The 14,387-nt window shown below is 42.6% G+C and overlaps 1 protein-coding gene across 3 annotated transcripts in view; it reads right to left on the minus strand.

Moving 5' to 3' along the window:
• Window positions 1-12,215, minus strand: part of hps5 (HPS5 biogenesis of lysosomal organelles complex 2 subunit 2) — a 38,120-nt gene extending 25,905 nt beyond the window's left edge. Inside the window, exons 1-6 of one of the 3 annotated variants that reach the window (XM_061221349.1) lie at window positions 12,064-12,215; window positions 7,154-7,292; window positions 6,015-6,125; window positions 4,868-4,932; window positions 879-1,071; window positions 362-492 (exon numbers count right to left, since the gene is read on the minus strand). In XM_061221349.1, the coding sequence (XP_061077333.1) occupies window positions 362-492; window positions 879-1,071; window positions 4,868-4,932; window positions 6,015-6,125; window positions 7,154-7,261 (608 nt within the window). In that variant the 5' untranslated portion in view covers window positions 7,262-7,292; window positions 12,064-12,215. Of the gene's footprint in view, window positions 1-361; window positions 493-878; window positions 1,072-4,867; window positions 4,933-6,014; window positions 6,126-7,153; window positions 7,293-11,748; window positions 11,898-12,063 lie in introns of those variants that run through there. The other 2 variants (XM_061221348.1, XM_061221347.1) reach the window with 2 other exon arrangements.
• Between the last annotated feature and the right edge of the window lie 2,172 nt (window positions 12,216-14,387).

Raw genomic sequence — 14,387 nt, forward strand, 5'->3', positions numbered from 1 at the left:
AGCAGTCGTCTGCTGGGTTGCTGGTTCGATCCCCCGCCTGTCGAAGTGTCCCTGAGTAAGACACCTAACCCCCAAATGCTCCTGACGAGCTGGTCGGCGCCTTGCATGGCAGCCAATCACCGTTGGTGTGTGAGTGTGTGTATGAATGGGTGAATGAGAAGCATCAATTGTACAGCGCTTTGGATAAAGGCGCTATATAAATGCCAACCATTTACCATTTAGACACAGCCGCAGTTGCACCCTAAAAAAGGCAGCGCACACCCACAAACGTTCTCAGTGGGGCTGTGAAAACCCAGCAGCTGGTACTACAGTGGCAGACCTGCGACAGAGGGGCAGGCGCTCAGGGTACGGCAGAACCCACCTCTCCGTGTCACACAGGTAGCAGCGGCTGAGAGAGGACACCAGGAGCCGGTTGTCCTGGTAACCCAGCTGCACCACACGCGAGTCCACTGTGGTGATGGTCTGAACGGGGAACATTACGAACGCCGACGCCTGCAAATGCACAGGCAAAATGGTGCTCTTTTCCCTCCCTAAAACAGAGTGCAAAACCTGCCTTCTGGTCCTCTCCACACTCCACACATCCACATAATAAAGCCACAAATATGGGTTATTTCCTTTCTTCAGGGGATGCATGATAATGTCTTGGTCATATCAGTATCTGCCATTAATAGCTCAAAAGGAACATTTTGGCATAGTCTGGAGTATGTAAGGATACATACATACAGCATACGTCAATGGAATACATTTCAGACATTTTACATATAGGCTTACTTAGTAAATATATACTTCACAAATAGCCAAGGTCTGCGGAAGGTGCAAAGTGTAAAATCTGTGGTGCGGGCAGCGTAGTACACCTGCAGAGTGAGGGCGGGTCCTACCTTTCCCAGTTTGGAGGACCCGGCGCGGAGGAAGGACACTTTTCCACTGGCGTCCCCGACAAAGACCCGGAGGGCAGCGGTGTCCCAGCAGAGCGCCGTCACGCCGCCGCCTCGATGCTCCCACGACACCGAAACCCGCTCAGGACGCCCTCTCCGCTCCATCTGCAGCTCCCACACCACCACCAGGCCCTGACTGAGAACCAAAAACACACCTTCACACCACACCTCTAGACCACCACCAGGCCCTGACTGAGAACCAAAAACACACCTTCACACCACACCTCTAGACCACCACCAGGCCCTGACTGAGAACCAAAAACACACCTTCACACCACACCTCTAGACCACCACCAGGCCCTGACTGAGAACCAAAAACACACCTTCACACCACCACCAGGCCCTGACTGAGAACCAAAAACACACCTTCACACCACACCTCTAGACCACCACCAGGCCCTGACTGAGAACCAAAAACACACCTTCACACCACACCTCTACACCACCAACAGGCCCTGACTGAGAACCAAAAACACACCTTCACACCACACCTCTACACCACCACCAGGCCCTGACTGAGATATGAAAGCTCCTTAACAACATCCCTACCTTTCGGACTCTTAACAGTCAATAAAGGAATTACAGCAACAAACACCCTTGAACCACTGTTTAACCTTTCCACAGTCTATGAATATAACACATAAGATAAATTGCTATTATGTACTCCATGTTCTCATGTACTGTTTTGGAAAGCTGTGACGGTGTCAAACGCGACAGAGCCTGGCGTCTTTTCATTGTGTTCTAGTAAGAAAAGTTCGAACAGGGTGTGCTATACAACAACAACACTATTTATATTTTTTGTCTTTTTTAAGTTTTCACTTTAGCAACCAACTATATTATGAGCAAGCAACTTATTTGGCTATGTAACTAGCTGGCTATATAACTAAGATAGGATAGTCTGCCACAAACGATACAACTGTAACTGTAATATATAATTTGAAACAAATAAAGGTTTAGACACGCAAACCTTTAGGCTAAACACGCATGATTGAAGACATAAAGAGATAAAAGGAACATGCAGCTGCTCAAATTGCACTCCAGACAAGCGATCACTGAAACTCTGTATACTATTGCTTATTATACAAGGGAAGAATACATATGTAGTTATAAAACGATACCAGTTTGTTATGACCATTGACTGTGGCAATTAGAACCAATTTCAAACCAATGAGTTTGAATTATGGTAAAGCTGTTCAATGTTTTGACACAGAGTGGCGGCCCGTCAACTGATTACTTTGAAACCCAAATTTAAGGACTATAAACACAGGCAGAGGGTGAGTCAACATGTCAGTGAACCTTTTTCAAGGATAGGAAGGGATTTAGAATGGTCTTGTAACAATGTTTTAACACAAAAATCTTACCTATTATACCTTTAAGGCACAATAACAGCTAAATACAACTTTAAGACCATCGCCTTAACACCGCCTCCACACCACCACCAGGCCTGGACTGTGACCTAGCCTACATAGACACACGCAGACACAGACACAAACAGACACACATATACAACCAGAAAATGAGGGGGGAAAGTCCAGAGACTTTTATGTGTCCAGAGACACACGTGCAGCCTGAAATGCAGACAGGCTCATCCATACACAGTCACCGAGGGGAGGACTCACGCTTCAATATAAAATGAGCATTTTGGAAACCTAAAAGCTTCACTCTGCTTCACCTAGCCTACCCTAGCTTAGTATGTCCCTGTATGTGAGTGGGACTTTGACCACTTTTATCGGGCTGGTTCATAAAAGACACAGCTTCCTGTGAGGTCGATATTCTTCACAAATAGACATACTGATGGCCTGTACAAGCTTGAGTCTGTTCTGTTCAAAATAATCATATTTTCAGTTCATATTTATATATTCAGTTCATAATCATATTTTTGTTCACTGGGGTCTTGGATTTTTTCTTTTGGCTCCAACACCTGCTTTCTGACAGCGATACATCATCATGTTCTGTTCTCATTAGTCATTATTATTACATATATATTCATATTATTATTAGTAGTATTAGTTAAAAGTTTTATCCCTAGTCATTGTTCACTGACAGCTATTTTCTACCAAAAAATAAAACATAAACAGCAAAGGATGTTTAAAATAGTAAAATTGTTGAGACACTAGTAAGTAAGTTGACGCATACTCTTAGGTTCCTAGCAAGGGAGTGCTGATTCTTTCTTTACACTCATCTGTGATTGGCACAGAAGTGTCAGATGGTGCTCCTGACCAAGGAGAGCTGGGTGTGAAGAGCACTAATGAGCTAAAGTTGTGCCTTGCAATTATTTGATCCTTTGAAGAGTAGGTTTTTTTGAACGTTTTCTCAAAATTCTAAGTCAGTGTTCTAGAACCTTCAATTGTCAATAGTAATTGTAATACAGTGAGCACCATAATTAATTGGACAGCGACACATTTTTTTGTTATTTTGGTTCTGTACTCTAGCACTTTGAGTTTGAAAGGATACAATGACAATGGGGTTGGAGTGCAGCCAGTCAGCTTTAAGTTGAGGGTGTTTTCATCCATATCGGATTAACAGTTTAGATAGAACTTTGGTATATAGTACCCTACCTTTTTTTAAGGCATCACAAAATATTGGACAATTTAACAATGTAGAATTAATTATTTCATATTTGGTTGCATATCCATTGCATAGAATAACTGCTTGATGCTTGCGATGCAGACATCACCAGACACTGGGTATCTTCCCTTGTGATGCTCTGCCAGGCCTGAACTGCAGCCATCTTCAGTTTTGCCTTCAGTCTCCTCTTCAGCATGTAAAATACATGTTCAATTGGACTCAGATCCGGTGTTTTCCTTGGCCAGTCAAGGATTTAACACTTTTTGGCCATTTGTACTTTTTGGCCAAAACCCCTTTGTTGCTCTAGCAGTGTGTTTCTGGTCATTGTCTTGTTACATGAGTGCCGTCCAATTCGTTTGCAGGAATTTCAGACTTCAGAATTCATAATTCTGTATTGCGTCTGCAGTCATATCACTCCACTGGCAGCCATACAGGCCCAAGCCATAACACCCCCTCCATGTTTCACAGATGAGGTGGTATGCTTTGGATCATGGTAATTTCCTTCTCTCCACGCTTTCTTCTTTCCATCACTGTTCATCTTTGTCTCATCTGTCCATCAGACATTGTTCCATTTTAGTCATTTGGCAAACGCTTTTAATCCAAAGAAAACTTCCAGAACTCTTGGGGCTATTTTAGGTGCTTACACCTTAAAGGTTCGCAATGCAATGCTGCTCCACTGTCCAATTAGACAGTCAAGAGTCACACTTTCCTTAAGCGGTTTCCAAACAAAATTTCATCTACATTTTTTATTATCCCATTCTGTTAAATGCTTTTTCGTTCTTAATGTTCCCAACCACAGTCATGACAACCACTTACACAACTGCATCCCTCATTTTCTAATTGCACCAAGACCACAAAAATGTGCTGAGCACAACAACACATTCAGACGCAAAGTCACAAAGAAGCACTCTACACTGAAAGCCTCGTTGCACTGCAGCACTAAACGGGACTCTAGGGGAACAGGTCATTCATGAGCATGCTGTTCATGAATGAATTTGACTCATTTTCAGCTCTCCAGACCACGCACAAACATATTCATATTGCCTAAAGCCTAATTTAGAATTTGAAGAAAAAAACAAAGGTGCCTCATGAAGTTTGCTACTTTGGCAAAAAGCCTGTGGGGAAAGGTGGGGCTGTTGTCTCTATGGTAAGGAGACGCCAAACTCCAGAATTTATTTGTTTACATCTGTAAACTGTGCAGTTATACTGTGGACAAAGTATGATGCCGTCTGCAACATAGCAATGGGCGTCCACATTGAAAAAAAGTGTCGCTCGACACTTTCATCAGCTGAAAACAGGTCATTTTCTCGAGGGACACAAAGTGTTGTGCGATGAAATTGGGCCTGACATGGTGCTGCCATTACCTTGTAGCAACAGCGATAAAGTCGTCATCATGGGGGCAGCAAGCGACCTGAGTGATGGATCCTTCCTGAGCAGAGGAGAGCAGAGAATTTTAATCTACCGGGTCCATGTGTGTGTCGTCTCTGAATTTAGATAGCACGGCACAACATAAACTCCTGTTTGAGGTTATATTACAATTACAATTTTGGTAGTTAGCATACACTCTTATCCAGAGTGACTAACAAAGTATTCCAGCATCGGGAGTGAAAGTTCAACCCAGACAGGCTCAATGATTAACTTCCAAGTGCACACAAGAATGTGCACTGACAGCATGGAACAGCCTACGGAGCATAGCTATACACCTAGTACAAAGCAAAAGGCAAAGCATACATCTAACCCATACAAGCACACAAAAGGAGTGCATTCTAATAACATAAAACAAGAGACCAAGCATAACTACATAGGTATATAGTACTAGTGTATACAGTTAGGATGCTATGGTTCTAGATGAGAGTAGAGGTGTAGAGTACTTTGTGTGCAAAGCATAGAGGTGTGGAGTACCTTGTGTGTCAAGTGTAGAGGCGGAGTACTTTGTGTGTAAAGGGTAGAGGTGGAGTACCCTGTGTGTAAAGTGTAGAGGTGGAGTACCCTGTGTGTAAAGTGTAGAGGTGGAGTACCCTGTGTGTAAAGTGTGGAGGTGGAGTACCCTGTGTGTAAAGTGTAGAGGTGGAGTATGCTGTGTGTAAAGTGTAGAGGTGGAGTACCCTGTGTGTAAAGTGTAGAGGTGGAGTACCCTGTGTGTAAAGTGTGGAGGTGGAGTACCCTGTGTGTAAAGTGTAGAGGTGGAGTATGCTGGGTGTAAAGTGTAGAGGTGGAGTACCCTGTGGGTAAATTATAGAGGTGGAGTACCCTGTGTGTAAAGTGTAGAGGTGGAGTACCCTGTGTGTAAAGTGTAGAGGTGGAGTACCCTGTGTGTAAAGTTTAGAGGTGGAGTACCCTGTGTGTAAAGTGTAGAGGTGGAGTACCCTGTGTGTAAAGTTTAGAGGTGAAGTACCCTGTGTGTAAAGTTTAGAGGTGGAGTACCCTGTGTGTAAAGTGTAGAGGTGGAGTACCCTGTGTGTAAAGTGTAGAGGCAAAGTACGCTGGGTGGAAAGTGTAGAGGTGGAGAACCTTGTGCGTCAGGATGAGTCGTTGCTTCCAGCCCTCCCTCTGAATGAGGTGCAGACCCCCAGCTGAAGTACCCAGGGCTAACCACTTCCTGGACACTGCCAAGCAGGTGCACTGAAAAGCAGAAAGGCGTGGTGGAAATACACAGCAGTGAATTGTCGTGTACCAGGTCTAGCAGTAGCACAGGCCATTCAATCACAAACCTCATTGGCTGCAAGCTCAACACACATTTACACAAACTGGCAGTTAACCACTTGTACAGTAGAACACAGAGAGGAAATTTCCATCCTTCGAGCAATATACAAGATTTGATTAACAGATAAACTATCATAAATATAAATAGAGTACTTTATTCCCCAGAGGGAAATTCTGGCGTTACAGCAGCAGTAGCACGTTTAGAAGTCTGAAATAAAGAGCAAACAATGACGCAAATAAACCTGCATGTAACTAATGAGTGCAACACAGGGTGATATGAGCTGTATAGTCTGTCAGAGAGTACTAATCAAACACAGTCTGCCTCTGCCAGCACCAATCATGGAACGTCCAGCAGCTAGTCCTGGCTTGCATCGAGCATAAAGGCCCGGACACACCCTGTCGGCCGAGTCTTTCCGGTGTGTCCCGCACGCCGACACTCCGTCGGCATGTTTTGGAGGGCTCCGACGCCGATTCAACATGTTGAATCGGCGTCGGAGCCCCCGGAGCCGTCGATGAGAGAGAGCTCTCTGATTGGCTGTCCAGCTAGCGAATCAGTGCACGAGAAGAGAAACGGAAGCGACGAAAGCAAGCAAATGAGGAAGTCAAGAGGACACAGACAAGTTACTATCACTACCAGACATAATTTTCGATTAGTATTACTAAATAGCGAGAGAACAAGGAAATTGCTGCAAACGCAAGGTCGGAGGTTCTAATCCCGGTGTAGCCGCAATAACATCCACACAGCCGTTGGGCCCTTGGGCAAGGCCCTTAACCCTTGAGCAAGGCCCTTAACCCTGCATTGCTCCAGGGGAGGATTGTCTCCTGCTTAGTCTAATCAACTGTTCATCGCTCTGGATAAGAGCATCTGCCAAATGACAATAATGTAATGTAATGGCAGGGAAGCAACATTCTTATAAGAGACAGGCCCCGTGGCGCGCTGGCGATACCTTCAGCCGGCCAGAGTCCAAGCGCAAGGCGGCAAGCAGGGGGTCCAGGCAGTCAAACTCAGCCAAGACATGGCTGCAGGCCTCGGGAACGGCGGGCAGAGAGGGCATGGTGATCACCTCTCCCCTCTGTCACACACTGCTGGGAGAGAGAGAGGGAGAGAGAATAAACAAGGGCTGAGCCAGCAAGGAGTCATGCGTCAGCTACGGTTGTGAACGGTTGGAACGTATCCGGTAAACTTTCTGGAATTTCCCAGGAAATTTTTGACATTCTCCGAACCACATTCACGTGGAATGTCTCTATTTCTGAATGCTCCTGATCATTTTGCAACCCTTGTGTCAGCTGAGGAAAATGTATCACCCACTTATCTCAACACTGCTCTGTGGATAAGGTATATCAGACCCCGTTTACACTTGGTCGTTTCATGTGCCTCATATCTAGATAGTGTCAGGATATGATTTTATCACATTGCACATGGAAGCCAGAATCTGGCCAGCCAGATTGAAATCCAATTGCTATTTTACGTGTAAACAGCAAGACCCACACAACCCACTTCCTGTTTTGTTCTGCCTCTCGCAGAGGAAACACGGTAGCCACTAGAAAAATAGCAAGTTTGTATGGAATACGTCAGATTATTAATGGAAAATGACATTCGGCAGACAATGTACAACAGTAGACCCCATTTGCTGTTTCAGTTGTCATATGCATCTTGGAGAGACTGGTGCATTTACACTTGTATAACATCCGTCTAGAAAGCATCTCAGTCCACCTCCTGAAGGGGTTTGGGTGATCAGATTTGAATCTGTTCGTAAGGCACATTTACACCTGCATTTTTATGTGGATAATTGCTATCCTGATATTAAAAACACATGAAACGCCCAAGTGCAAATGGGGTCTCACGGTTCAATTCATCACCAAACCATCCCAATACTATGTTTCGCATACGCGTGCACTTGTAGTCACTATCACTATTAAATGCAACATTGCATTGCAGTGGTAAGCATTTGGTCGGTAAATAGTAGATACTGTATGCTATCAGTTCCCTTTGAAGCTCCTGTTTCGAGTTCCTGTGATTGAGTACTGGATATAGTATCTATCTAATAGTGTCTAAATAAACAGTGCCCTCCTGCCCTTGTAATGTCACATATCTTAAGTAGCTACCAATTTACAAGATGCGCTTTCTGCCACACTACTTTCACCATAGGGTTTCTATGTTCTATCAGGTACTTAACAGGAGCTGTAGCCTGGAACTTAAAGGTCCCATATTGTACATCTTTGCAGTGTTTTGTTTTAGGTCCTGATATCCGTCAGTTATGCTCTCCAGCGCATCTCATGAGTATTACCAAGAGCCAGCATTGCCAGATGTACGATAATTTAGCCCTTGGTACAATCAATAATTATTAAAAAAATAATTCTCAGATACATTTTTCATGTCATAGTTTAATTTTTTTTCTTCTCATCATAGTGAAATGGTAAGGCACTGATTTGGATCCAGCCTGACTATTGATATTACGTCATCTATGTGAATAATGTATTAGGCGGAACTGACCCTGGATCTGTCATAAATTATCCAATCACATCCCGTGAGACCCTCCCTTAATATCAGTGAACCTCTGTTCTGATTGGCTGGCTAGCTCCAATGAACTGAACGCTGTCTGTGCCAAGCGCTTTGATTTGCTCCGGCTGCAAGGTGGGCTGTGCCAAAGCAAACCAGCTTTTCATTATGATGTCATAACTTCCTGGAAGTCCAAGCGAGTTAAATGCACATTTTCTTCATAAGGATTGTGTGTAGGGACTGTTTGTTTTGATACTTTCACCGTGTTTTTATAACACCTTCAACTCCTTTATAATCAACATAGTAAGGGAAATGTAATTTTCCACAATATTAGAACCTTTAAGCACAGGGACAGTAGGCAGGAACTTAACACCTAATTGCTTTGAAGTAGAGGAGATGGAAGCAACATCCCTTGCCTCAACTTCCTGTGTTTAAGTTCCTCTCTAGAGTCTCATTGCCTGAAGTCTACTGCTCCTGTTCTTACATTACAACACAACCAGGCCTGTAGATGGCCTTATCTTGTCGTATACATCTTATCTTATTACATACCATTCATTTATCGTGGTACATTTGCTTAAACAATTCAGGCTGAAGAATCATGCCCTAGGGTGCAACAGCCCCACCAGGGAATCAAATCCGCAACTGCTCAATTATAAGCCCAGTTCACAAACTATTGTACAATCCTGCCATCCTGATATAGAGTTCCTGAAGATTAGGCGTTAAGTTCCTGTCTACAGTCCCTGTGTAGTTCCTTTCTGGTCCAGGGCTTGGGAATCCCTTGCGGAAATCAACCTCTGGCCAAGACAATTCTACTTAAACAAAACACAAAAAAAGAGTACATTACATTGTAGTTATGATGAGCAGTCAATGCAAAGCATTAACAGCTTTTGAGAAAAGTCATTGCACTGTCATATGTTACTCTATTTCCCTTTTGATGGGAGCCTCATTGGGAGCAGAAGGTCACCCATCAGCCAACTTCATTCATGCAGTCTTCTTTGCCTTGACCCTGCATCACCCCTTCTATTATCCCTTTAGTGTTTGTCATTTTCAGTGCTATACAGAACAATACCCCTAGCTAGTTACAAAATTAAAATAATAAAATAAAATCTGGAATATCTATGGCTGTTCTAACAGTCTCCTCGTTTCATTGCAGCTCTCAAGTATATCTTTGCCTCCTGTCATATGACTTGACATGTACTAAAATTATGAAAGCGTGACTTCCATTACATCTTATTATATGGTCACTCAAAGGAAGGACTCTTAGCGACAGCCTAATACTGTATATAGTCTTATTATTGAGGGTAAAACAAGGTTTCAGAAGAAGATTTGGGAGCGGGTTGATTGCCAATTGTATTACAAAAGTACTAATCAGAACAATTAAATAGCTTGCAGTGGTGTAGGCTTGAAAACAAAATGATAAAAAAGCACGCTTTAAACTTTTTTGATGACATTTTATCAAGTTTGATGACAAAAGTCTCTATCATGCTTTGCCATTTGGTTTCTTTTGGTGCAATGCATTTATTAATGACTGCACTGTGCGTTTGTCGAGCCGGTGTTTGATACGTATTTTTCCCCTGGTTGTTCAACCTTATTGTATGTTTCATGTATTCTGATCCCTCTACTCCAGGGACCAAATCACTGCTCAATTCTGAAATCAGTGGATCATTTCAACCAGTCATATCGAAGCTACTTGGAAGTAGCTTACAACTTACGGAATATTTGAACTTAAAAATGCATCCATGAAATCTTGGATGACATTTGTTAACTCAATTATTTTTTGTGCTGGTATGGATTAGTTGCAATTTCCAAAAAATAAATGCACTCACTGGTCAGTGTGGACCAAGAGTGCAGGGTTACACCAGGTTACTTAGAATCACATATTCCTTAATCAATTGCTTGTGCTTAAGATCACATTGTATAATTAGTCAGGTGACTGTGACAATCCAAAGTTTACAGTGCGCCATGGGGCTTAAATGGTCATGCAAGTTGAAATAATTTAATAAATATCCACAATAAAAGAATGAACGGCAGATTAGCAGGTTAGAAATCAAATTCCTCAGTCCTTCTGATTCACGCGGATGCGTCGAAGAAAATTACATGGCAAACAGCATGAGCAAACAGAGCGACAGTCGCCGGGTACAAATCTGTGCAAACTAACCGAAACGTGCCCTCGCAGTTAAATGATTGTGACAGCAAAGATTGACATTCCAGACATGTTATCTTTATATCGTTTGCGCAAACAAAGCAAAAAATAAAACATTCCCTGTAAAAAGATGGGGTGGGTGGACACAGCGTCCAGGGGGACAGAGGGGGTAGTGAAATTCAGGGAAGTCCCGTGGCGTGACCGCGCATTAATCCAGTTGATGTAGAATGCGAAGTGCTATGCACGCTAGAATGTGAGCATCACGGGACTCCAGTTGCAGTAAAACAAATAATACTGCCCGATGAGGTGGCTAGCCTGCAAGCTACTTACAAGTGAAGCTCAACTGTTGTACTAATTAACGTTATCAAAATATATTCCATGGACAGATGAGAAATAATTGCACTGTGTTAGTACTAACTAAAACATTTAACTCAAATTATTCGCATTCAAATAAGACACGCAGAGTCTAGTTGCCTGACATAGCAAGTTCAATCTCCGCTTCACAAATACACAGAAAAGAGAGTTAGCAAGCTAGTCGGCAAACAAGACAAAAAAGTAAGTTAACACAGCCATCAATAGTTAGCTAACTTAAAGGCAAGTAAGTTACACGTGTATATGACACGAGTTATCGTAGCGGAGTGTTTCGGTAACTTCGTATCTAATTCACGTTAGTTATGATATTTTACAATGTTAAACTGGCGTCGGTAAACTAAAGTAAACGTTGCCCCTGATGCATGAAATGTGAAGTTCTCAGTCAACCTTGTTAGCTAGCAGTAATAGTATCAACTTTAATTCAGAAACAATTGACAAGCTTACGACATCACATTGGGGAAGTCACTGACATGAAGCTACCCCTTCCACAGAATGGCTACGTATCATTTTCTTTAAAGTCAACTCACCTGTCATTACCAAACGAATTCTAGATTCTTATGTAATTTCCAAAGTTAAATCTGATGACTTGCGCAGTTATGTAGCTAACAAGACTTCTACTGCTGAGGAATTTCCTATAAACCAGCTGATCTGTTGTGGGACACTTCCCACTACCCAAACCGGCACTACTTCTCAATCTCAGCGCGAAGGGGCGGATTAATACCTAAAACGCTACTGTAATACGCTGGTTCTATTTCCTTGATATTTCAGAATGCACAATATTCAAACACTTTTCGTTTTGCTTAAATACGTTACGGTTTTGGTAAACCTCTCACTTTACTTACCAAACAAACTCGAACTATTCTTGCACTGCGTCGTACTGCCGTGCATAGGATGTCTGCAGGCCTTTGCATCCAGGGCCCTGTAGAGACTCGGTGAGTTGTATGTTCCATTAATCGATTGCTACCTGATATGTCCCGACTCCCAACCCTTTCCCCAAGCAAAGCACTTAGCAACATAACGTCATTGTTATTTTAATGTGGCTGTGTCCTGTAGCGACCAAACAAACTGCCTCTTCTGAGTAAAATATGTCTTAGATGTAAAATATCGTTGGTATTAAGAAATCGATGTTTTGTGACATAGAGGTTTGGACATGTGTGGATAACATCAGCATGCAGGGGTGGTGACCTTGCGAGACATTGTGTTATGTGACAAATGCAAAAAAAACGTATTGCACGCCCTGATACAATGCTAATTATGACAATGTTTAAAACATATTTTGCGGATGTATTACTGAATTAGCACAGTCAATTGTAAGAACGACGGTTCATTCATCATCAAATGACAGTGATAAAGGCTGTGAGGATCCCAATATGACCCATACATCAACATTACATAAAATATTTCTGCAGATGCTTCTGCTGATCATCATCATTGTTAATATCAGGACTGCAAAACAGCAATATCACAGAGAAGACAAGGCCCACCTCTATTAATTAAGTGTAAAATTGAGCAGATAAACCAACTTTTGGGAGTGGGGGGCAACCCAGGGGTTTCAAAACAGGGATGATGTGTCTGCTCTGATGAGCTTTTGAAGTTCAAATGTAGAGGTCCCTTTAGCTGCCTGATTTGCTAACAGCAAAGTTTTGAATTGGAGCGGAATGAGACATGGGGTTCATCATGGCTAGAGGTTGTGGAGGTTGTAGACCAGGGGAGGTTGTAGACCAGGCAAGCAGCAGTGTTTTGGAAAAGTATTTATGGCAACCTGTGCCTCACAATATTAGCACTGGTGAATGAATCCAATGTGAGCACCGCTAGGCTGAAGCATGTGTGAGTTTAAGGTAATGAGACTGCCAATAGTTATGCTAAAAATGAGCAAAGCACGCAAATGTGATTTGAGTTTATATTTCATTAAGGCAGAAATGAAGAATTTGATTAAAATAAGAAAAGGTGTCAATGGAACAATGAAAGAACAGGACATTTGTTTTTACAATTATATAGAGAATGAGATTTGATTTTAACTTTATCTAATGAACAAACACAACAGTGAGAGTCATGAGTACTGCCTTCAAGAAGATGTCAAACTGAAAGTAACACCGGAGTTGTGCATTGTTTGGACGCTAGCCAGCTTGTCACTGTTCAGCAGTCACAAACAACCACATCAGCTTAGTTCGTAGCTACATGTTAATGTATTTTCTCTCATGGTCTGTATGTCTTAAAATATATGCAAGAGTTAAAATATAGTTTTAAAGGGTTTATACATAGCCCTGGAGTTGTATTAGCCCAGTGTCGGTAGTCTCCCAGCCTTACATAATTCTTGTGACAAACCTTTGAAGCCGGTTCTCTCAACAACATGGTTTGGTGGCACTCAAAATGAAATGGGACACAACTGCCTTGATATCAGATATATTACATCATAGTGGTTGTGACTTATTGCACATAAATCAGATTTATTGCATTTTTATTTAATTGCCCAGAAACCTGTGGCAGAAACAGCTAATGGCACTAACCCATAAAATGAAATTGTTAACCCTTTTGCAATGGGATGTTAAAAGTTAAACCGAATAGGTAGTCTAGCTGGTTAGTCTAATTTTTATGGGTATGGATCATAATATAAGCTAGTTGATGTGGGATTTAATATGGGGCTTATTGGCACATTTTACATTTCAGTCATTTGGCAGACACTTTTAATCCAAAGTGGCATACAAGTGCATAAATTACTCAACAAGTGAAAAGTATCTAATCCATACATAGCAAAACACACATGTAGAGCAGTTATAAAATTTATCGTAAATGCAAGTTTTTTTATTTCGTATTTTAATATACGGTATACAAGAGGAATATTGGGGGGGGGGGGGGGTCATTCCACCACTGAGGAAGCAGAACAGAGAACAGCCATGACCACCTGTAGCTTGTAATGAGGTGGCCTGTGTGATGTAGATCTGTGTGATGACGTGAGTATCTGGAGGGAAGGAGAGCATAAGAGTGGTAAGAAAAGCCATGACAACCAGAACCTAGAGTCATGGTGTAGAGAGAGATGCGGAGAGGACCAAGAACTGAGCTCTGCGGGACACCGGTCCATGGGAGGCGTGGGTCAGAGACTGAGCCCCTCTGTCACCTGGTAGGAACAATCAGAGAGGTCAACCATGTGAGTGCAGATCCTTTGACA

Source organism: Conger conger, chromosome 15 (assembly GCF_963514075.1).
Source record: "Conger conger chromosome 15, fConCon1.1, whole genome shotgun sequence".
Taxonomy (NCBI): domain Eukaryota; kingdom Metazoa; phylum Chordata; class Actinopteri; order Anguilliformes; family Congridae; genus Conger; species Conger conger.